The following is a 21351-nucleotide window of genomic DNA, read 5'->3' as shown; positions in this document are numbered from 1 at the left end:
TATTGATTAAAACTCCTCAGTCGGCCTTTTCTCTTCCTCGTCGTCTGCAGCAGCGTCGCAGGAAGTACCGCGCGACGCTCCAGCAGAGGGCGGCGGCCGCCGTCATAGTGACCAGCAGGGCGGCGCCGGTGTCCACGCTGTAATACTGGAACAAGTTCAGGTCATGTGACGCCAGACGCAGGTGTCGCGCTCCACCATGTCGCATCACGAACTCCACCCAGAAGGCGGCGTTGTTCAGCGCCGACACCGGCCGGTCGTGGTGAAGCGCCGACAGACGCTGCACACTGGACTTGTAGCTAAGCATCATGGGAGAAAAAAGCGAGTCAAACAAACATTAAATCAAACTAAATATGACCTTCCTGTGACATCACTCACCTCGGCTCGGTGATGATGGCATGCAGCGCCTCCGTCAGCTCATCGGTTGTCAGGTAGTTGAAGTCGAGGACGACGGCGGCGCCACGGCGGCTCAGACGGGCAAGGTTATCGTGCTGATCGCCGAAGATCGGGATTCCGACCATTGGCACGGCGTGAAACACGGCCTCGTACAGACCGTTGGTGCCGCCATGAGTCACGAACGCTCTGGTCTTCGGGTGACCTGAGAGGGAGGAGACACTGGGCTTTTATTGTGAAAGGATTCAGCATTTATCAAACCCCAAAAACATTCCGGTTAAAATATTTCTTATATTATTCACAAATATTTATGATGTTTGTTAAAGAAGACTCGGACTGTTTTGTGTATCACATGTATATACAAAATTTATATTTATTTTAATATTAATAATAATTAATTTAATTAGCTCTAAGCAGCTAATTATACATCATTAAAACTACGAATGACAAGAATTTTTTATATCATTAAAAATACAATCTTTCATTTCCTAAATATTTTAATTGCGTGTTTTTATGGAAAGAAAATCACTATCGATGATTATAACAAAGTAAAAGGTTAAAATGTAAAGCTTTTGTTGGTTTACACTGACTACACATTCAACAGCTAAACCATGATGTTACCACAGCAACGGACCCGGAGTTTAAAATTATACCATGTTACAAAGTTGTTTATTTGTCATTTTGCGAATAGGTTGCACAACGAAAAGTTAGATTTGCTACATAAAAACTACATTATATATAGATGGTACCAAAGATGTTCTGGTTAAATCCTGATCCTCTCCATGTGCAAAAATAAATAAATAACTTTTTAAAAAACAAAGAGTTTCCTTTGTCTCAGGATGAACAGCTCTGCTTTCTGAATCAGGGACAAGTACACGAGTCCAACAGCACAGGAGATACATTTATACATTCATGCTTTTGTGTGTGATAGTGATAGTGATAGGGTTAGTGATAGGGTTAGTGATAGTGATAGGGTTAGTGATAGTGATAGGGTTAGTGATAGTGATAGTGATAGTGATAGTGATAGGGTTAGTGATAGTGATAGGGTTAGTGATAGTGATAGGGTTAGTGATAGGGTTAGTGATAGTGATAGGGTTAGTGATAGGGTTAGTGATAGTGATAGGGTTAGTAGTGATAGGGGTTAGTGATAGGGTTAGTGATAGTGATAGGGTTAGTGATAGTGATATAGTGATAGGGTTAGTGATAGTGATAGGGTTAGTGATAGGGTTAGTGATAGTGATAGGGTTAGTGATAGTGATAGGGTTAGTGATAGGGTTAGTGATAGTGATAGGGTTAGTGATAGGGTTAGTGATAGTGATAGGGTTAGTGATAGGGTTAGTGATAGTGATAGTGATAGTGACAGTGATAGGGTTAGTGATAGTGATAGTGATAGTGATAGGGTTAGTGATAGTGATAGGGTTAGTGAGTGATAGGGTTAGTGATAGGGTTAGTGTTAGTGATAGTGATAGGGTGATAGTGATAGGGTTAGTGATAGTGATAGGGTTAGTGATAGGTTAGTGGTTAGTGATAGGGTTGATAGGGTTAGTGATAGGGTTAGTGATAGGGTTAGTGATAGTGATAGGGTTAGTGATAGTGATAGGGTTAGTGATAGGGTTAGTGATAGTGATAGGGTTAGTGATAGGGTTAGTGATAGTGATAGGGTTAGTGATAGTGATAGGGTTAGTGATAGGGTTAGTGATAGGGTTAGTGATAGGGTTAGTGATAGTGATAGGGTTAGTGATAGGGTTAGTGATAGTGATAGGGTTAGTGATAGTGTTAGGGTTAGTGATAGGGTTAGTGTTAGTGATAGGGTTAGTGATAGGGTTAGTGATAGTGATAGGGTTAGTGATAGTGATAGGGTTAGTGAGGGTTAGTGATAGGGTTAGTGATAGGGTTAGTGATAGTGATAGTGATAGGGTTAGTGATAGTGATAGGGGTGATAGTGATAGTGATAGGGTTAGTGATAGGGTTAGTGATAGTGATAGGGTTAGTGATAGTGATAGGGTTTAGTGAGGGTTAGTGATAGGGTTAGTGATAGTGATAGGGTTAGTGATAGTGATAGGGTTAGTGATAGGGTTAGGGTTAGTGATAGGGTTAGTGATAGGGTTAGTGATAGTGATAGGGTTAGTGATAGGGTTAGTGATAGTGATAGGGTTAGTGATAGTGATAGTTAGGGTTAGTGATAGGGTTAGTGATAGTGATAGGGTTAGTGATAGTGATAGGGTTAGTGATAGTGATAGGGTTAGTGATAGGGTTAGTTAGTGATAGGGTTAGTGATAGTGATAGTGACAGTGATAGGGTTAGTGATAGTGATAGTGACAGTGATAGTGACAGTGATAGGGTTAGTGATAGTGTGATAGTGACAGTGATAGGGTTAGTGATAGTGATAGGGTTAGTGATAGGGTTGTTAGTGATAGGGTTAGTGATAGTGATAGGGTTAGTGATAGTGATAGGGTTAGTGATAGGGTTAGTGATAGTGATAGGGTTAGTGATAGTGATAGGGTTAGTGATAGGGTTAGTGATAGTGATAGGGTTAGTGATAGTGATAGTGATAGGGTTAGTGATAGGGTTAGTGATAGTGATAGGGTTAGTGATAGTGATAGGGTTAGTGATAGGGTTAGTGATAGGGTTAGTGATAGGGTTAGTGATAGTGATAGGGTTAGTGATAGGGTTAGTGTTAGTGATAGGGTTAGTGATAGTGATAGGGTTAGTGATAGGGTTAGTGATAGTGATAGGGTTAGTGATAGTGATAGGGTTAGTGATAGTGATAGGGTTAGTGATAGTGATAGGGTTAGTGATAGTGACAGGGTTAGTGATAGGGTTAGTGATAGTGATAGGGTTAGTGATAGGGTTAGTGATAGTGATAGGGTTAGTGATAGTGATAGGGTTAGTGATAGGGTTAGAGTTAGTGATAGGGTTAGTGATAGTGATAGGGTTAGTGATAGTGATAGGGTTAGTGATAGGGTTAGTGATAGTGATAGGGTTAGTGATAGGGTTAGTGATAGTGATAGGGTTAGTGATAGTGATAGGGTTAGTGATAGGGTTAGTGATAGTGATAGGGTTAGTGATGGGGTTAGTGATAGTGATAGGGATAGTGATAGGGTTAGTGATAGTGATAGGGTTAGTGATAGTGATAGGGTTAGTGATAGTGACAGGGTTAGTGATAGGGTTAGTGATAGGGTTAGTGATAGTGATAGGGTTAGTGATAGGGTTAGTGATAGGGTTAGTGATAGGGTTAGTGATAGTGATAGGGTTTATAGGGTTAGTGATAGTGTTAGTGACAGTGATAGGGTTAGTGATAGGGTTAGTGATAGGGTTAGTGATAGTGATAGTGATAGGGTTAGTGATAGGGTTAGTGATAGTGATAGGGTTAGTGATAGTGATAGGGTTAGTGATAGGGTTAGTGATAGGGTTAGTGATAGGGTTAGTGATAGTGATAGGGTTAGTGATAGGGTTAGTGATAGTGATAGGGATAGTGATAGTGATAGGGTTAGTGATAGTGATAGTGATAGTGATAGGGTTAGTGATAGGGTTAGTGATAGTGATAGGGTTAGTGATAGTGATAGTGATAGGGTTAGTGATAGGGTTAGTGATAGTGATAGGGTTAGTGATAGTGATAGGGTTAGTGATAGTGATAGGGTTAGTGATAGGGTTAGAGTTAGTGATAGGGTTAGTGATAGTGATAGGGTTAGTGATAGGGTTAGTGATAGTGATAGGGTTAGTGATAGTGATAGTGACAGGGTTAGTGATAGGGTTAGTGATAGTGATAGGGTTAGTGATAGTGATAGGGTTAGTGATAGGGTTAGTGATAGTGATAGGGTTAGTGATAGGGTTAGTGATAGTGATAGGGTTAGTGATAGTGATAGGGTTAGTGATAGGGTTAGTGATAGTGATAGGGTTAGTGATAGTGATAGGGTTAGTGATAGTGATAGGGTTAGTGATAGGGTTAGTGATAGTGATAGGGTTAGTGATAGGGTTAGAGTTATGGGAAAAGAGTTTGCATTGGTTGTGAATCAAATCCGGGCCTATGGTTAGGGGTTATGGTCACTTTCAGGGTCATGGGCAGGGTTGGCACCTGGGGATTCTTTAGCTAAAACGCCCTAAACCGTTTCCATTCATTTTCAATGGTAGCTGATCCACTACCGATGTAATACATCTTTGGCCGCTAGTGGCGCTGTGGCGTCTCCCCGTCAGTCACAGCATCACGTGATGATGATCCGTTACACTTCATTCAGGTTATTTCATGTTTGACTTTATTGTGTTTTTGTGGCTGAAAGTCTCCCAAGTTACCATCAGATTCACTTGAATCACGTGAGGTTAAATAAACACGTGACACCGTGACGCGCTCCTCCGGTCACTGATCAACACGTCTCTGCGTTTAGTAACCGAGACGTTTAAAAAGCGGAAGTATTATCAGCAACTTCTATCAAGCATTGGTGGTTCAGTGGTAGAATTCTCGCCTGCCACGCGGGAGGCCCGGGTTCGATTCCCGGCCAATGCAACTCTTTTCTAACCTTAAAGTTTACTATAACCTTAAAGTTTACTATAACCTTAAAGTTCACTATAACATTAAAGTTTACTGTAACCTTAAAGTTTACTATAACATTAAAGTTTACTGTAACTGTAATGGCGAAAAAACCGTGGTTGGGTTTTTCCTATAACCCCAAGATCCCAAGCTGTCCTTTTGCCACACGGAGAAAGCTGGTGATGGCATTGTTTGACGCGCAGTTTGTGTCCAAAAAAGAGTAAGAGTTTGACTGTCCAAGGCCGTCCTTTGGCCGTCATTTATTGTAAATAAAATATAACAAATTAAGGATGCATATATATCAAGTTGCACAGTTCACAAACAGACGGTTCACAAACAGACGGTCAATAACTGTATCTGCTTGCCAGCCTTCTCCCGTCATGCACTTCCGTGGCCTATTTAAAGGGTGCACCATCAGCACCTGTCGCAGGTGTGCACTCACCAAAGGTGGGAAAGAAGGAGCAATTAGTGACTCTAACCCTAAAGTTAACTCTAACCCTAAACTTTACTCTAACCCTAAAGTTAACTATAACCCTAAAGTTAACTCTAACCCTAAAGTTTACTATAACCCTAACGTTAACTCTAACCCTAAAGTTAACTCTAACCCTAAAGTTAACTATAACCCTAAAGTTTACTATAACCCTAAAGTTTACTCTAACCCTAAAGTTAACTATAACCCTAAACTTTACTCTAACCCTAAAGTTTACTATAACCCTAAAGTTTACTCTAACCCTAAAGTTTACTATAACCCTAAAGTTTACTATAACCCTAAAGTTTAACCCTAAACTATAACCCTAAAGTTAACTCTAACCCTAAAGTTTACTATAACCCTAAAGTTAACTATAACCCTAAAGTTAACTCTAACCCTAAAGTTTACTATAACCCTAAAGTTTACTATAACCCTAAAGTTTACTATAACCCTAAAGTTTACTTAACCCTAAAGTTTACTATAACCCTAACGTTAACTCTAACCCTAAAGTTAACTCTAACCCTAAAGTTTACTATAACCCTAAAGTTTACTATAACCCTAAAGTTTAACCCTAAAGTTTACTATAACCCTAAAGTTTACTATAACCCTAAAGTTTACTCTAACCCTAAAGTTTACTATAACCCTAAAGTTAACTCTAACCCTAAAGTTAACTATAACCCTAAAGTTTACTATAACCCTAAAGTTTACTCTAACCCTAAAGTTTACTATAACCCTAAAGTTTACTCTAACCCTAAAGTTTACTATAACCCTAAAGTTAACTCTAACCCTAAAGTTAACTCTAACCCTAAAGTTAACTCTAACCCTAAAGTTAACTCTAACCCTAAAGTTAACTCTAACCCTAAAGTTAACTCTAACCCTAAAGTTTACTATAACCCTAAAGTTAACTCTAACCCTAAAGTTAACTATAACCCTAAACTTTACTCTAACCCTAAACTTTACTCTAACCCTAAAGTTTACTATAACCCTAAAGTTTACTCTAACCCTAATTTTTTACTAGAAGGGACAGGTCACTAAACTCCAACAATCATTTATTTTATTTTTTTTACTTCAACATCTTTGATTTTTATTTAATTTGTTAAATTTTTCTGTTTCAATTGTTTTTATTTGTATTTAAAAATGCTCTTTTTTTTTTTACTTCTCGAGGTCACTAAACTCATCACAGTCATTTACTTTTGGCAATAAAAAAACTGAGCTGTATCTAAACATGTTTCTTTAAAGTTTATTTTTTTAATCTAATTTTGTTTAATTTCTGTTTCAAATCTTTTTATTTCATGTTTTTTTACTTTTAGAGTTCAAACGGAGCGTCTTAACTTAAGCTGAGGCTTTGTGAAAGACGAAGCCTTCAGGAGATCAACAAGATTCATTAATTGTTATTTATCATGAACAGATGTTTCATAATCATTGTGATCAGCTGGTTTGTTCTGTATCGGGATGAATCTGTTTGTGTCTCTGCGTCACACGAACGTCTCTGACCTTTGACCTCACTGTAGTACTTATCAAGCTTCGGAACCCAGAACAGCTCGGTGAGCGCTGATATCCAGACGTACGTCACCGTGTTGACCAGCCTCTCCACAAACGTCATGCGGTCGCTGTACGCCAGCGGAGGCACGGGGACATACGACGGCGGCGCGTGACCGCAGTGTCGCTCCATGACGCCGCCAAATGTGAAGCGCAGCGAGATGATCAGCGGCAGGCCGAGCACGTCGGCCACCAGTTCGCCGCACATGGTCACCGGGTCCAGGAGGACGGCATCGAACGCGGCGTCCCGCAGGGTAGCCATCAGCTGCTCGTTCTTCAACATAGCGTCACACTGACGCATCCCGAAGTCCATCATCCGCCCCATGACGTCACGAATCTTCATGAACTTCTGCAGCAGAGACGAGACGTGAGACTCGTACATGATGAAGTGGATTAATTCTTCAGGGATGGCTTTAAGCTCCGCCCTTGTGAACGGGACCTGAAGATAAAACAAACAAACATTTACTGATGAGTCTGGAAACATCAGTTACGTCAGAAACATCAGAAACAACATAAACATAAACAACATAAACATAAACAACAGAAACATAAACAACAGAAACATCAGAAACAACATAAACAACAGAAACAACATAAACAACATAAACAACATAAACAACAGCAACAGAAACAACATAAACAACAGAAACAGAAACAACAGAAACATAAACAACAGAAACATCAGAAACAACATAAACAACAGAAACAACATAAACAACAGAAACATAAACAACAGAAACATCAGAAACATCAGAAACAACATAAACAACATAAACAACAGAAACATAAACAACAGAAACATAAACAACAGAAACATCAGAAACAACAGAAACAACAGAAACATCAGAAACAACATAAACAACATAAACAACATAAACAACATAAACAGGGTACACAGTTTAAATGTAAAATAAATAAAATAAAATAAATTAATGTACAAACAAGATAAGATAATCCTTTATTAGTCCCGGGGAAATGTGCAGGCTTACAGCAGCAGAGAGTAAAGTGCACACAAGAGACATAAAAATGAAAATAAAAAAAACAAGTATTATAAATAAGCAATAAGAAACAGTAGAAAAACAACTAACTAACAAAGTAGACGGTCAGAACATTGTTGTTTGGCATAGAGCAACTTATAAACAATATAAAGTATCATAATGTGTAATATGCCAGTGAGCATGTTTCCGTTGGAAAGACGTTTAAACACGACTAAGGTCACCGGTGAACAGACGTTCAACACTGAATATGTTTATAATTCTTGTTTAATTTACAGACATCTGAAATATGACAGATCATCTGAAACTGTCTCCTGGAGGCTTTGACAACATTTAAAGAAGAAACGGGAGATTCTGTTGTGTATTTTCATTGTCATTGTAGTTGTTGCCTGTGTCAGATGGTCTTATTTGTCCTGTAAACTGTTAATGTGTTACTATGACTACGTGTTTAATGATACATATGTTACTGTGAGCAGTTTGAGGTTCAAAAGACATTTAAAGACGTTTAAAAGACGTTTAAAAGACGTTTAAAAGTGGTTTGAAAGTGGTTCAAAAGACGTTCAAAAGACGTTTAAAAGAGGTTTAAAAAAGGTTTAAAAGTGATTTAAAAGACGTTTAAAAGTGAAAGTTTATTCAACGTCTATGTGTAGACGTCTATTAGACGTTCACGTTTAGACCACATTTAGTGCATGTGTAATAGTGCATGTGTAATAGTGCATGTGTAATCCTCTACGTTGTGCTAATAATGTTATATCATCATTTTAGAGGCTTAATATGAAACCACGTCCACATAGACGGTGAACAAACTTTCACTTTCACTTTTGAACACAGTCTCTGACGGGAGACTGCTGCTGGTCACCTGGAACACCAGGAAGCTGAACCTGTCTGCGTCTCTGCTGCTGAAACCAGCACGGTGACGGAGTGGTTCCTCCTCACCAGCTCCTCCACCAGGCTCCGCATGTTCAACCAGTGGCTGTACTCGCCCGGAAAAACCAGGACATGGCCGCCATCAGCCTGAGAGTCAGGAGAGAGGAGGACCAGGAGGAGAGGGAGGAGAACCTGCATCACGAGGCCCAGCTGAATAAATGATTCTGGTGTTTCTGGTGTTTCTGTCTCTGAGACTGAATCTGCTCCGACAACAAACAACTCCAAAGTCCAACTGATCAGAGGTCAGTTACAGATCAGAGCTGCAGCCTGACTGCACAAGAAAGGACTGACAGAGAGAGGGGACTGTCTGTCTGTCTGTCTGACTGTCTGTCTGACTGTCTGTCTGTCTGACTGTCTGTCTGACTGTCTGTCTGTCTGACTGACTGCCTGACTGACTGACTGACTGTCTGTCTGTCTGTCTGTCTTTTATTGTGACACTAGTGCTCTTGAAGTCATGTGATCAGGGTGGAGTTCCTTTTTAGTCTGAAGTTAGCTTCTTACTTTACAGTACATTACATTATATTACATTACATTATATTACATTACATTACATTACATTACATTATATTACATTACATTACATTACATTACATTATATTATATTATATTACATTACATTATATTATATTATTACATTACATTATATTATTATTATTATATTATTATTATTATATTATATTATATTATATTATATTATATTACATTATTACATTACATTACATTATATTACATTACATTATTACATTATATTATATTACATTACATTACATTACATTACATTATATTATATTATATTACATTATATTACATTACATTACATTACATTATATTACATTACATTACATTACATTACAGTCATTTAGCAGACGCTTTTATCCAAAGCGACTTACAGGAAGTGTATTCAACATAGGTATTCAAGAGAACTACTAGTCACCAGAAGTCATCAGTGCATCTCCTTTCTTAAACAAGCATCTAAGAGCAGAAACCAGAGCAAAAGTACAGAAACAAACTAATATGAATACAATAAGTGTAACAAACTGATACTTTACACTTCAATCATTCATTTTTGAAGATTATCTTTATTGATCCTTCATGTGTTTCGTTTCCAAATTGTACAATCTGTGTGCTTTTACCTTGAAAAAAGAAAACTCCCCCAGAAGCATTTTATTTATTTATTAATTTATTAAACAATTGTCAACAAGAAACAGCTAAAAACATACATTCAAACAAAACAAAACAATCACAGGCAATATATGCCATTACTGTGTTTATGGCCTTGTTGGTGGTGCAGTTCAAACACTTTGTCTTTGTCTTGTAAACGTACACTTATGTTTATAGAATAATCAATGAATGTATGATTTACGGCCTTCCCTCAGATGTCTGTGTCCAGAAGCAACAGCCAGGTCATTTACATTATCTGTTTTAATTTGAAAGGCTTCCCATCTTTCTGCGTCATTTCCGCTCTCATCTCGTCCATGATCGTTTTATTTTGACATCCCCACCGGAAGTTCCGTACATGTGTGTTCCGTTAGCTTGACGCCGGTCCACGGTGATCACAGAGGCACCGATTCCTCTGCAAATCCCGCAAGATTCGGCCGTTTCCAGCCGGTAAACCGCCAATAATGAGAGAGAATAGGATTTAACGGAGACTAGCGGACCCACGGGGAGTGACACAGGTAAAAAAAGAACCGTTAAAACGTCCCGTTAACGGCCGCACACACAGGGAAGCTAACAGCAGCTAGCCGCGGCTAGCTCGAGCAGCTTCCTTTTTATTTGCCCCAAATCCCGTTTTATCCCGTTTTATCCCGTTCCATCCTCACCCCCACTGCCTCTCCCGGCCCCTCGTGTTACGTCACACGAGATCCCGCGATGCCGAAATTAAACCGTGAAAATCACCCGTTAATCAGCTGACAGTGAAAACAGAGTCCGGTTTACAGCGAGAACTGGGATGAGAACAGGAATGGCTGAAGTCTCGCGATAGTGAAAGTAACTTATTTATTTATTTATTCATTCATTTATGTATTTATTTATTTTTATTTATTTATTAATTTATGTATTTATTTATATATTTATAAATTTATTTATTCATTTATGTATGTATTTATTTATGTATTTATTTATGTATTTATTTATTCATTTATGTATTTATTTATATATTTATTTATATATTTATTTATAAATGTATTTATATATTTATTTATTCATTTATGTATTTATTTATGTATTTATTTATTCATTTATGTATTTATTTATATATTTATTTATTTATTAATTTATGTATTTATTTATATATTTATTTATAAATGTATTTATATATTTATTTATAAATGTATTTATATATTTATTTATAAATGTATTTATATATTTATTTATTCATTTATGTATTTATTTATTCATTTATGTATTTATTTATATATATATTTATTTATTCATTTATGTATTTATTTATTTATATATATTTATTTATGTATTTATTTATATATTTATTTATAAATGTATTTATATATTTATTTATTCATTTATGTATTTATTTATTCATTTATGTATTTATTTATATATATATTTATTTATATATATATTTATTTATGTATTTATTTATTCATTTATGTATTTATTTATTTGTTTATGTATTTATTTATTCATTTATGTATTTATTTATTTGTTTATGTATTTATTTATTCATTTATGTATTTATTCATTTATGTATTTATTTATATATATATATTTATTTGTTTGTTTATTAATTTATTTAAGCTCAAACACAGTTTAAAAAAAAAACATGTTAACAAAATTAAATTATTTTTGTTGTACTTTCCACCCATTTGTATACTTTTCTGATACTTTAACATTTTGGTAAAAAAATATTTAGAGTCAAAAAATAAAGAAATATATTATTTTACCTTTTTAAAAAGGGAGTTTCAGGAGAAAGATTGTGCACCAGAACAAATACATCCCTCTATTAGCATGAGACAGAATTACCATGTGGTTATTTCATGTGGACTATTTATTAATTCACTTGCCAGAAAACAAACTATATCATGGTATATATTGTTAGAGATAAGAAATTACATATCTCTCTCTCTATATATATATATATTAGGAAAGAAGATTGTGTCCATATTGCCCAGTTCCTATAAAAATGGTTTTAATATAATTTAGCAAAACGTTTAAGGGATACTTCTTTTTCTGTGAAGAATATCTTATCATTTCTAATATATTTAATTATATATATGAATGTGTATATATATATATATCTTGTGATGTTGTGACAATAGAAGCTTAAATTATTACTTTGTAGTTGAATATCACTGTGTGATATTAAATGTAATTTAATTTAAATTTTTTTTTTGAAGTCAAATATGTTAATCATTTTTATTTACAGTTTCCGTGACCTGACTCTCTTTTCTTATTTGTGTCAGGTGTTTGTAAACAGTCATGCTCACTCGCCCGCTGACCCTGAACGAGAGCGATGACAGGGGGCGTGGCCTATCAACAATGACCCCGCCCCCTGCTCAAACATTGGCTGATGAAGGTGATGACGAAGACACGCAAACAGGTGGATGTCTTTTTTATTTTATTTATTGGCATAATTTGTCTTTTATTATTTATTTGTCATATTTATCTATCATGAGGAGAGATTTGGATGTTTACATTCAGAGTGGGAGAGAGAGAGAGAGAACGTACTGACTGCTGTTTCTCCTCCTCCAGAAGTTTTCTCTCCTGTTGCTCCTCCATGGAGCTCCTCATCCTCCTCTTCCTCCTCACCTTCCTCTCCTCCTCCTCTTCCTCTCTTTGCCCTCTCTACCTCTTCTGCTCCTTCTCTGACTCCTCACCCCTCCTTCCTCTCCTCTCCTTCATCTTTTACTCCTCTTCCTTCTTTCTCATCTACACATTTTCCCACTTCTCCTCCATCTTCTGTCTCTCCTTCTCTTCTTTCCTCTGCTCCTTCCACTCATCCTCATCCTTCGTCTTCCCCCTTTTTACCTCCTCCTCCTTTGGCACCTTTCACCTTTCATCCTCCTCCTCTTTATTCTTCCTCCTCCTCTACTCCGCCTGCTCCTTCTGTTTCTCCTCCTCCCTCCCATTTGTCTTCTCTTTCTTCATTCCTCCATCCTTCACCTCCTTCTTTGATGTCTCCTCAGGTTGTCTGTACTCCATCTGCTTCTGTCTCTTCTTCTCCATTACCTCCTTCTTGTCCTCATCGTTCTCCTCCTTCTGCTCCTCTTCACCACTCTTCTTCTTCTCATGTTTCTCCTCCTCCTGTCCTTTTTACTCATCATACTTCTGCCATTTGTTCTCCTCTGTCTTCCTCTCCTCCTGTCCCTCCATCCCTCCTTTCTTGTCCTTCTTCTTCTCCTCCTTCAGTTTCTCCTCTTCATCCTTCTCCTCCTCCTCTTCCTGTCCCTTCATCCCTCATTTTGCTTCCTTCTTCTCCCCCTCCAGTATATTCTCATCCTCCTCTTTCTGCTCCAGTTTCTCCTCTTCATCCTCCTCCTCCTCCTCCTCCTCCTCCTGTAGCTCCTCCTCCCTGCTGCCCTTGCTCCTCCCTCCTGCCTCGCATCCTCTCAGCTCACCGGTCGGAGGTGCGGCGCCTCCTGCGTGGAGCTCTGGCCTCCATCGGCCGTCGCCTGGACTCTCTGGAGAGGAGCAGCAGGGTGAAGAGGAGGAAGAAGAGGAGCGGGCAGAAAGGAGAAGGGGGAGGAGCAGCCTGTTCTCCTGGTGAGTTCTGTCTGTTTCCTCCTTTATCTCCTCCTCCTCCAGGACAGTCTGATGACGATTGTGATCTTTAGAGGACAACAACAACAACAACAACAACAAAACAACGACGACAACACGTCTGCAGATCAGAGAGACATTTATTCAAAGTTATTCAAACTATGAGTATAAACCAGATGGTACAAACAATAACCACGCTGACGTATTTACACCTCTATGAGGTTATTTTGAGTGTTGACGGAGCAGCTACAATGTTAGCATAGCCTAGCAACAATCAAACCAAACTCCATTCAGAAAACAAGCATTTACATTACATTACAGTCATTTAATCATCTTTTTTATCTGTGTATTGCAGTTAAATAAGAGCAAAATAGTTTATTTTGGGTTCATTCATCTTTAGTGAACCAGCCGACGTGTGGCCTGAGAGATACAGTGAATAATAAAAGTTAAATCAAAAATAAAAGTTAAAGTTTTGTATGAATACAGCATAACTGATGTGTTACCATGATGATCTACCAGGATGTTTGTCAATAAATGACACTGATAATTCTATGGTAGTTTTTACATATTTGAACCACAGTAGATGTACATTGCTACAAATGTATCCAAATATTAATCACCAAATAATAATAATATTGACCAATTTCACAACTAAACTCGTCTTTCTCTTTTCTTCTTTAGGTTTGGGAGCATTTAGCCCCGCCCCCATGTGTAGCCCCGCCCACCGCCCACCTGTTACCACCACCCCTTCATCATCATCTTCATCAGACAGCGAGGACTCACCCACACCTCCTCTCTCCTCTAGTTTGAGCCTGTCAGAACAGCGGAGGAGGAGCAGAAGTGAGGACGAGGAAGAGGAGAAGAAGGAGGAGGAGGAGAGGTTAAGGAACAGGAGGAAGAACCACAGAGGAAGAGACATTAGTATTTTTCCAGAAAACAGAGAAGAAGATGAAGAGGATGAGGAGGAAGCTGGGAGATTTGTGGGTCGGATGGCGGTCTCCTTTAGAGAAGGAGCAGGTGAGGAGGCGCTGCTCGTTCTGCACAGATTCAACCACAGGAAGCACAGAAGAAGAGAAGTGGAAGGAGGCAGCCAATCAGAGAAAGCCGTCAGTGTCGTCAGGCAGAATGGATACAGAGCGCCACTACTCAGGTTCATTTTAAATATTTATATTACACATTTAATTTATTTAAAATGTACTTGAATCACATAAGTTTCAGATAATTTGTTAAAAGAAAAGTTAATGCAGAATTATAATCGTAGTTCATCCTTAGTACATTTAAAGACAAAATAAAGACTTTATTTAATCAAATATTAAGGTTTAGATTAGATAAATATCTATAGAAACTTTAAATTGGAAATAATTGAAAGAATTGCTTATATTTAAGATAACTATTATAAAGGACACTATAAAAGTATTGAAACTATATTTGTATTATATTAAATGAGAGAAAGTAAATAAGGTAAGTAATATATTATTAACCAATTTATTATAATTAATGTAGATTTTTTTTTAAAAACATGTAGATTGTATAAAGTCTACATTTTTAAATAATTAAATTAAAATGAAAGTAATTATTTAGGACCATAAATTCAATACTTCAGAACAGTTTTTTTTAAAAAATGTATACATTTCTCCTACTTTTCTCCTTAGCTCCTCTTCCCAGCATGCATTGCACCTCCTGCAGTCGGCCCCGAGTGGTCGGACCTGCAGCCAATCAGAAACACTCCGTGTGTCTACAGGCCAATGGCGTTTCTCTGACATAATCTCTCCGCCCTCCCTCTCCTCCAATCACGGTGCTTTCCACATATGGCACCTTAGTTCCTCCTCCTCCTCCTTTAACCCCGCCCCCATGCTGCGGCTGTCAGCGGTTGCCGTGGAGACAATGTCGGAGTCTGTGAGGGGCGGAGCTATTAGGAGTCCCCTGCGGAGCCTGAAGGACTTGACGGCCCCGCCCAGTCTGAGCAGCGACCACTGGTTGGTTTCCCCTCATTAATATTCATATATTATTACTATATTCATTAATATTCATATATTATTACTATATTCATTAATATTCATATATTATTACTATATTCACGAATATTCATATATTATTACTATATTCATTAATATTCATATATTATTACTATATTCATGAATATTATATTACTATATTCATATATTATTACTATATTCATATATATTACATATATATTATTACTATATTCATTAATATTCATATATTATTATTATATTCATTAATATTCATATATATTGCTATATTCATGAATATTCATATATTATTACTATATTCATTAATATTCATATATTATTACTATATTCATTAATATTCATATATTATTACTATATTCATTAATATTCATATATTATTGCTATATTCATGAATATTCATATATTATTACTATATTCATTAATATTCATATATTATTACTATATTCATTAATATTCATATATTATTGCTATATTCATTAATATTCATATATTATTGCTATATTCATGAATATTCATTCGGGCATTAACAGTTGTATTTACGTGTTGTAATGTAATGACAGCTTTACCGTTATTGACTCTGTTTACATTTGGTTTTGAAATGCATATAAGACTGTATATAATAAGTCGCCATCTTGGATTCGGCCGTCGCTGTGTTGGTTTTTTTTGCAAGTGATATAGAGACGCCATATACGCTTGTATTTACGCCAGGAGACAACCTCCAGTTCTGAAGAGTGAAGTCAAAGCTTCCTGTGTTAAAGCTGCATTCTCTCTCCTGTCCACCAGGGGGCGACTCCTCTGGTTGTATAGAAGTCTATGAGAAAATGACTCTACTTCTCTCTTGATTTATTCCCTCAGTAAACATTGTAAACATGAGTTTATGGTCTCAATCTCTAGTTTCAAGTCTTCTTCAATACAGCATGATGTTCATTTAGTAAATGATGCTCCATTTAGAGTCAAACAGACCATAAAGCAGGGGATGCTTTAGGGCGGGGCTACACACTGATTGACAGGTCGACACCAGAGTCGTATACGGCGTCTCTACGTCACTCCTCCTCAGTCCAAATATGGTCACTTCCTGTTCACTGGTTGCGGAAAAACCAAGATGGCGACGGCCAAAATGACGAACTCAAGGCTTCAAAACGTAATCGCCCACAAACCAATTAGCGGCGTCACCATGACTACCTCACTTCTTATAAACAGTCTACGATGGAGATTAATTCTAACGACAGGTGTGAACTGACTTACTTTGACTTCTCCTCTTGTGATTGGATCATCCCAGATGCCTATTAATGCAGGTGTGAATTATTTTGTTACTCTGTGAACATAAATTAAAATTCTTCAATTGCTTTGTTTTTGCAGTTACATGCGAGCGCCTACACCAAGGTAATTTAAGAACAAATGTATATTCTCACTTTTTATAAAGTTTGTGTATTTCATTAAGTTTATTTTAATTGTTTATTTGTTTTTACGAGTGTTTGTGTTGTAAATACATCGTAAAAATCACTAATTATAGAAAATATTTTATGTGTCTGTTGCAGCCCAACTTTCTCTGCCCGGCGACAGCAGAAGCAGCGGGCCAATCACAGCACCCGCAGCCTCCCCCGGCGACGGCCCCTGCCCCTCCCCCTGTGTTCAGCCAATGGGCTGTCTGCTGCTCCGCTTCCTGTCGGCCAATCAGAAGTGGCCTCGGAGTTCCTCAGCATTAATGGAGAGGTGGAATGGTGTTATGCTATGCTAACATTGTAGCTTGTTTTGTTCCACATGGTTTATACACATACTCATAATTGAATGTGTTTTAAGCTCCTGTCCTTCTTAAATAGTTGTCTAGATTTCTGTTTTCTGTGAATTTGTCTTCTCAGCGTTGTAAACGAGTGTCACAGATAAGAATCCGGCGTGCATCGCCACGGGAAACGCTGCTCACTCCGATGGGACTACCAAAGGTCAAAAGGTGATGTGGGGGGGGAGAAGAGGAAATAAAAAGAGAAAATGTGAGGAAAAGATCAAAATAATGATTTTGATTAATATTTTCAGGTTAAAGAAGAAAGAGTTCAGTCTGGAGGAGATTTACACCAACAAGAACTACAAATCCCCCACCACAAACAGGTAAAAAACTACAAATCACAAATTTGAAGTTTACAAAAAGCAGTAAAAACTCAAAGCGAACACAGACATAAAATTATGTCAGTCTATCGTACAAACTACATCTCCCAGCATGCTTTTCTGTTACCCTGCAGGAGTCTGGAGACAATCTTCGAGGAGCCGCGGGAGAAAGACGGCGCGCTGCTCCTGATTGGCCAGCAGAGGAGGCGCAGGCTCCTCCTCTTTCCTGACTTCACTCAACCCAGGAAGAGGAAGAGGCCGCAAGGTATGCTGGGAAAGACCAGAGCTACTCTTTCCGTTTTTACCTTTCACAATAAAAGCCCCAGACACGTACACAAATTCAGAGGTTCTTTTATTGAAATCTTTTCATTCATATAAAAAGCTTTACTTTGTTAAAACAAAGTGTTTTAAGGAAATTTTAAGTTTTATCTGCATCTGTTTTAGGGGCGGGACTTCCTGTTGCCATGTTGCCCCGGAAACGGATGGCAGCTCGGCGGCATTGCCATGGCAACGGCCCTGACGATGACGACGCGGACCTGGACGTGATGCTGGTGGAGCGACTGAGCGCGCTCGAAGACTTCCTGACACGGCAGGGCCTGGACGTGTGAGCTGTGACGTAACTTCCTGTCAGCTGACCAAAGGCCAAATAAACTGAGCTGCTAGCGCACCTGCTACTGCTGCGTTACCGTGGTAACGCCATCAGCAAGTCAGTCTGGTGTAGTGGGTTTTTACTTCTTTTTTTTTTGCGGTGTACTTTATTTCTTTCGTTTGTATTTGATTTTTTTTTTTTTTTACAGTGTAGGCTGATTAAATGTGAATTTTCTGAAATATTTAATATTTTTACTAGTTTTTTTAACAGATGACCTGTCAGGAGGCCACGCCCACAGCGGGGCACAGCTGGCTTTATGTTTATTTTAAAAATTTTGGTGTTTCATGAAATATAAAAAGACTTCACTGCAGTACTTTGTGGTACTCTGTGATACTGTGAGTACTCTGTAGTACTGGTGGTGAAGTATTTGGAGTTTTTAAAGCGTAATATATATATTTCTGCTGAAAATGTGTCTATTTTTGGAACAAATAAAGTTTGTTTCTGCTCACTGAAGTTTGTCAATTTATTAGTGATCAGAGTCATTGATCAATGATTGATCATCTTCCGTCTATCGCTCCTCAGTGAAATAATTTGTCAACAAATATAATGAATGGAACATTATTTAAAAGTTGTCTGATTCCAGCCTTTAAATTTAAAGAAAATGATTTTAATGTGCAAACATTTCCAGAAGATTAAATGTTCAGATGAAGACTGTGACGTGTGAATATAATAAAATATAACAGAAAGTTTTGTGTTTAAGCTTTCGGGACGTTATCTACAGTCATAAAAAATGGTCCAAAATGATGTAAAATTGCATATTTTGAAGCCAAAACCCTTTAAATTTGGAGCAGAACCCTCAAAGCTAAATATCTCTTGATGCCTTTCATTCACTGTAGAACCTCAGAATGTGTTTCTATATCCGGCTGCATAATGAACGAACATCCTCACTGAGACACTGCTGCTAAAACCTGAAAGAAGAGCTCACATCCCGTCTGTCTGGCTGATGGCATCCCATAATATATTATAGAGAGATACTACAGACTTCAAATAACACAGTGAACACTTTATAGTATTAACAATATGGGTAAATAGAAAAACACACAACACACTTTAATAACATACTGGTAACATACTCTTTGTTTGTTTATCATATTTGAATTGGACATTTTATACTTTTATACTAGTTCCTGATTCAGATTCTACAGAAGATGAACAGCCAATAAGTTAATAAGTAGAGTTGATTATGTGTTGTCATGGTCACAGTTTTGGTGGAAACATCGTTTATAATTTACTTTGTTAATTAACATTTCTATCATTTAATTCTTATGAAACTGGTGATTTTGTGGCTGATATTTGTTACCCTCAGTCCCGCCTGGCAGGCAGTAGCTGCCTCAGAGGACAGTTCACATCACTTCAGTGTTTCCTGCTGAAAACAATTACATTTAACCCAACTGATCTGCTCCTTGTCACCTGAGCCTCCGGGGCCGCACACCTGGAGGGAAAACTCCCAGAGTCGTTCACGGTGAAGGAAGGCGTACCTGGCAGACCTTACTCAGGGTAAATTACTCCACAGCGTCACGCACGACGTCCTTACGTCACACAAACAACATGGCGGCGGCCTTGCGGAGGGTGTGCGGCGGATTGACTTTGAGGTATTTAACTTTATTTTCTTTCAAATTAAAGTGAGCGACTTGACGTCATGCGGTGACGTCATCACTGTGGGTTTGACGTGATGACAGTGTGACGTGTTTGTCGTGTGTGCGGGGCCGTGCGGGGCCACCAGACTGCTCAACGTTTATAGTGAATGAACGTTTAATGGAGACAGCGAGCAGGGTGTGACGTCACACAGGTGAGGAGGGTGTGACGTCACACAGGTGAGGAGGGTGATGAAGGTGACATGAACCAGATGAGTCACAGTCACCTGTTTGCAGTCACGTGAGCAGGTGACTGAACCTGAACATTAAGATCATTAAATGTATTTTAAATATATCTGATGAAATATTATTTTAACTTTATGTTCTTTCTTTATAGAAGTTCTCCTCAGAGCTGCTTCCAGCAGAGAGCACTGAGCACAGGTGAGTCTGTCAGGACAGCCTCACTTCCTCCTCACTTCCTCTTCACTTCCTCTTCACTTCCTGGTCTCTCCCAGGGTTATTTAGTGGAGGAGGAGGTTAGTCTTTTTCCTGCAAGGTTCCTGTTTGAGTGAAATAGAATGTAAGTGTGAGCCATGAGAAGTCTGGATGAATCCTCAATGCTTAGGAAACTCTACCAAAGGAGAGGAGATAATGAGAGGCACCACTTGGCCTTTCATACAAAACAAATGATATCTTGCACAGATTTCACTTTTATCTAAATACAGTTATATGTTTTAATATAAAATAGATATTAGAGATGAATTATGAGCCGTTTAACTTCCTAACACGGATTATAATACATTATTAAAAATATGAATGACTAGATTTGTTTTAATCAATAATTATGCAATCATGGATTTCATTTGAATTGTGTGTTTGTATTCAAATAACTGTAGATGACAATAACACAATAAAAGGATAACATTTGTAGTTCACACTGAATTAATGATGGTTTAAATTATTTGTGATCTTTGTGAATAAAGTTTTGCTGTCAATTATAATTTTTAGAAAGAAAATCAGCAGGTCAGAGTTTTAAAAAGTCGGAAATCAGAAAATGTAAAGTCGTAGGTTTGTGTGTTTATGTTCTTTAGTGAACTCGCATCATTTCAATGTGAAACTAAAACTAACTGAATCAAATGTACAGAATGCAACAAAAACTAACCTGGATCAGGATTCACTGACCAATCAGCTCTCTCTCTCTCCAGGTCGCACCTTTCTGCCCCGCCGCTGGCCCCTCCCCCTCCTGTTAGTGTCAGGTGGTGGTTACCTTGGTTACCAGAAATACAGGTGGAGGGACCAACAGCAGGATGGAGCCCCGCCTGTTTTAGCCACACCCACACAGGTAGGAGAGGACACACCTGCTTCTTCTTCTTCTTCGTTTTCTTCTTTTTCTTCATTGTTTTCTTCATTTTCTTCTTCTTCATTTTCTTCTTCTCCTTTGTCTTCCTCCACCGACTACATACTACTGACTGA

At 37.9% G+C, this 21351-nt stretch overlaps 3 protein-coding genes and 1 non-coding gene across 7 annotated transcripts in view; 3 read left to right on the top strand and 1 right to left on the bottom strand.

Moving 5' to 3' along the window:
• Positions 1-9: 9 nt before the first annotated feature.
• On the bottom strand, positions 10-9074 carry LOC129102746 (UDP-glucuronosyltransferase 2A2-like). Its single transcript, XM_054613010.1, has 4 exons — positions 8778-9074; positions 6879-7348; positions 376-595; positions 10-296 (listed from the first exon to the last, which is right to left on the bottom strand). Exons 1-4 carry the CDS (start codon positions 8981-8983, stop codon positions 17-19), a joined length of 1176 nt encoding a protein of 391 aa, XP_054468985.1. The 5' UTR covers positions 8984-9074; the 3' UTR covers positions 10-16.
• trnag-gcc (transfer RNA glycine (anticodon GCC)) lies at positions 4821-4891 on the top strand. The gene has a single exon. It is a non-coding gene; the product is annotated as a tRNA-Gly (tRNA).
• On the top strand, positions 9005-18877 carry wu:fi75a02 (arginine-glutamic acid dipeptide repeats protein). 4 transcript variants are annotated; one of them, XM_054611924.1, is made up of 11 exons: positions 9005-9087; positions 12265-12401; positions 12554-13564; positions 14243-14711; positions 15214-15537; positions 16915-16938; positions 17094-17268; positions 17415-17503; positions 17587-17658; positions 17790-17920; positions 18100-18877. In XM_054611924.1, the coding sequence occupies exons 2-11, from the start codon at positions 12281-12283 to the stop codon at positions 18261-18263; spliced, it is 2580 nt and encodes an 859-aa protein (XP_054467899.1). In that variant the 5' UTR covers positions 9005-9087; positions 12265-12280; the 3' UTR covers positions 18264-18877. The 4 variants fall into 4 exon arrangements, with proteins under 4 accessions (XP_054467899.1, XP_054467900.1, XP_054467898.1 ...); XM_054611925.1 differs by lacking the exon at positions 9005-9087 and adding an exon at positions 10134-10521 and having other exon boundaries at positions 12557-13564; XM_054611923.1 differs by lacking the exon at positions 9005-9087 and adding an exon at positions 10134-10521.
• A 956-nt stretch (positions 18878-19833) lies between these two features.
• pisd (phosphatidylserine decarboxylase) overlaps positions 19834-21351 on the top strand; it is a 16100-nt gene continuing 14582 nt past the window's right edge. Inside the window, exons 1-3 of the mRNA XM_054612730.1 lie at positions 19834-19896; positions 20276-20319; positions 21084-21220. Of these exons, the coding sequence (XP_054468705.1) occupies positions 19853-19896; positions 20276-20319; positions 21084-21220 (225 nt within the window). The 5' untranslated portion in view covers positions 19834-19852. The remainder of the gene's footprint in view (positions 19897-20275; positions 20320-21083; positions 21221-21351) is intronic.

Source organism: Anoplopoma fimbria, chromosome 14 (genome assembly GCF_027596085.1).
Source record: "Anoplopoma fimbria isolate UVic2021 breed Golden Eagle Sablefish chromosome 14, Afim_UVic_2022, whole genome shotgun sequence".
Taxonomy (NCBI): domain Eukaryota; kingdom Metazoa; phylum Chordata; class Actinopteri; order Perciformes; family Anoplopomatidae; genus Anoplopoma; species Anoplopoma fimbria.
The sequence above is the reverse complement of the archived record's forward strand: the minus strand, read 5'-3'. Positions and strand labels throughout refer to the sequence as shown.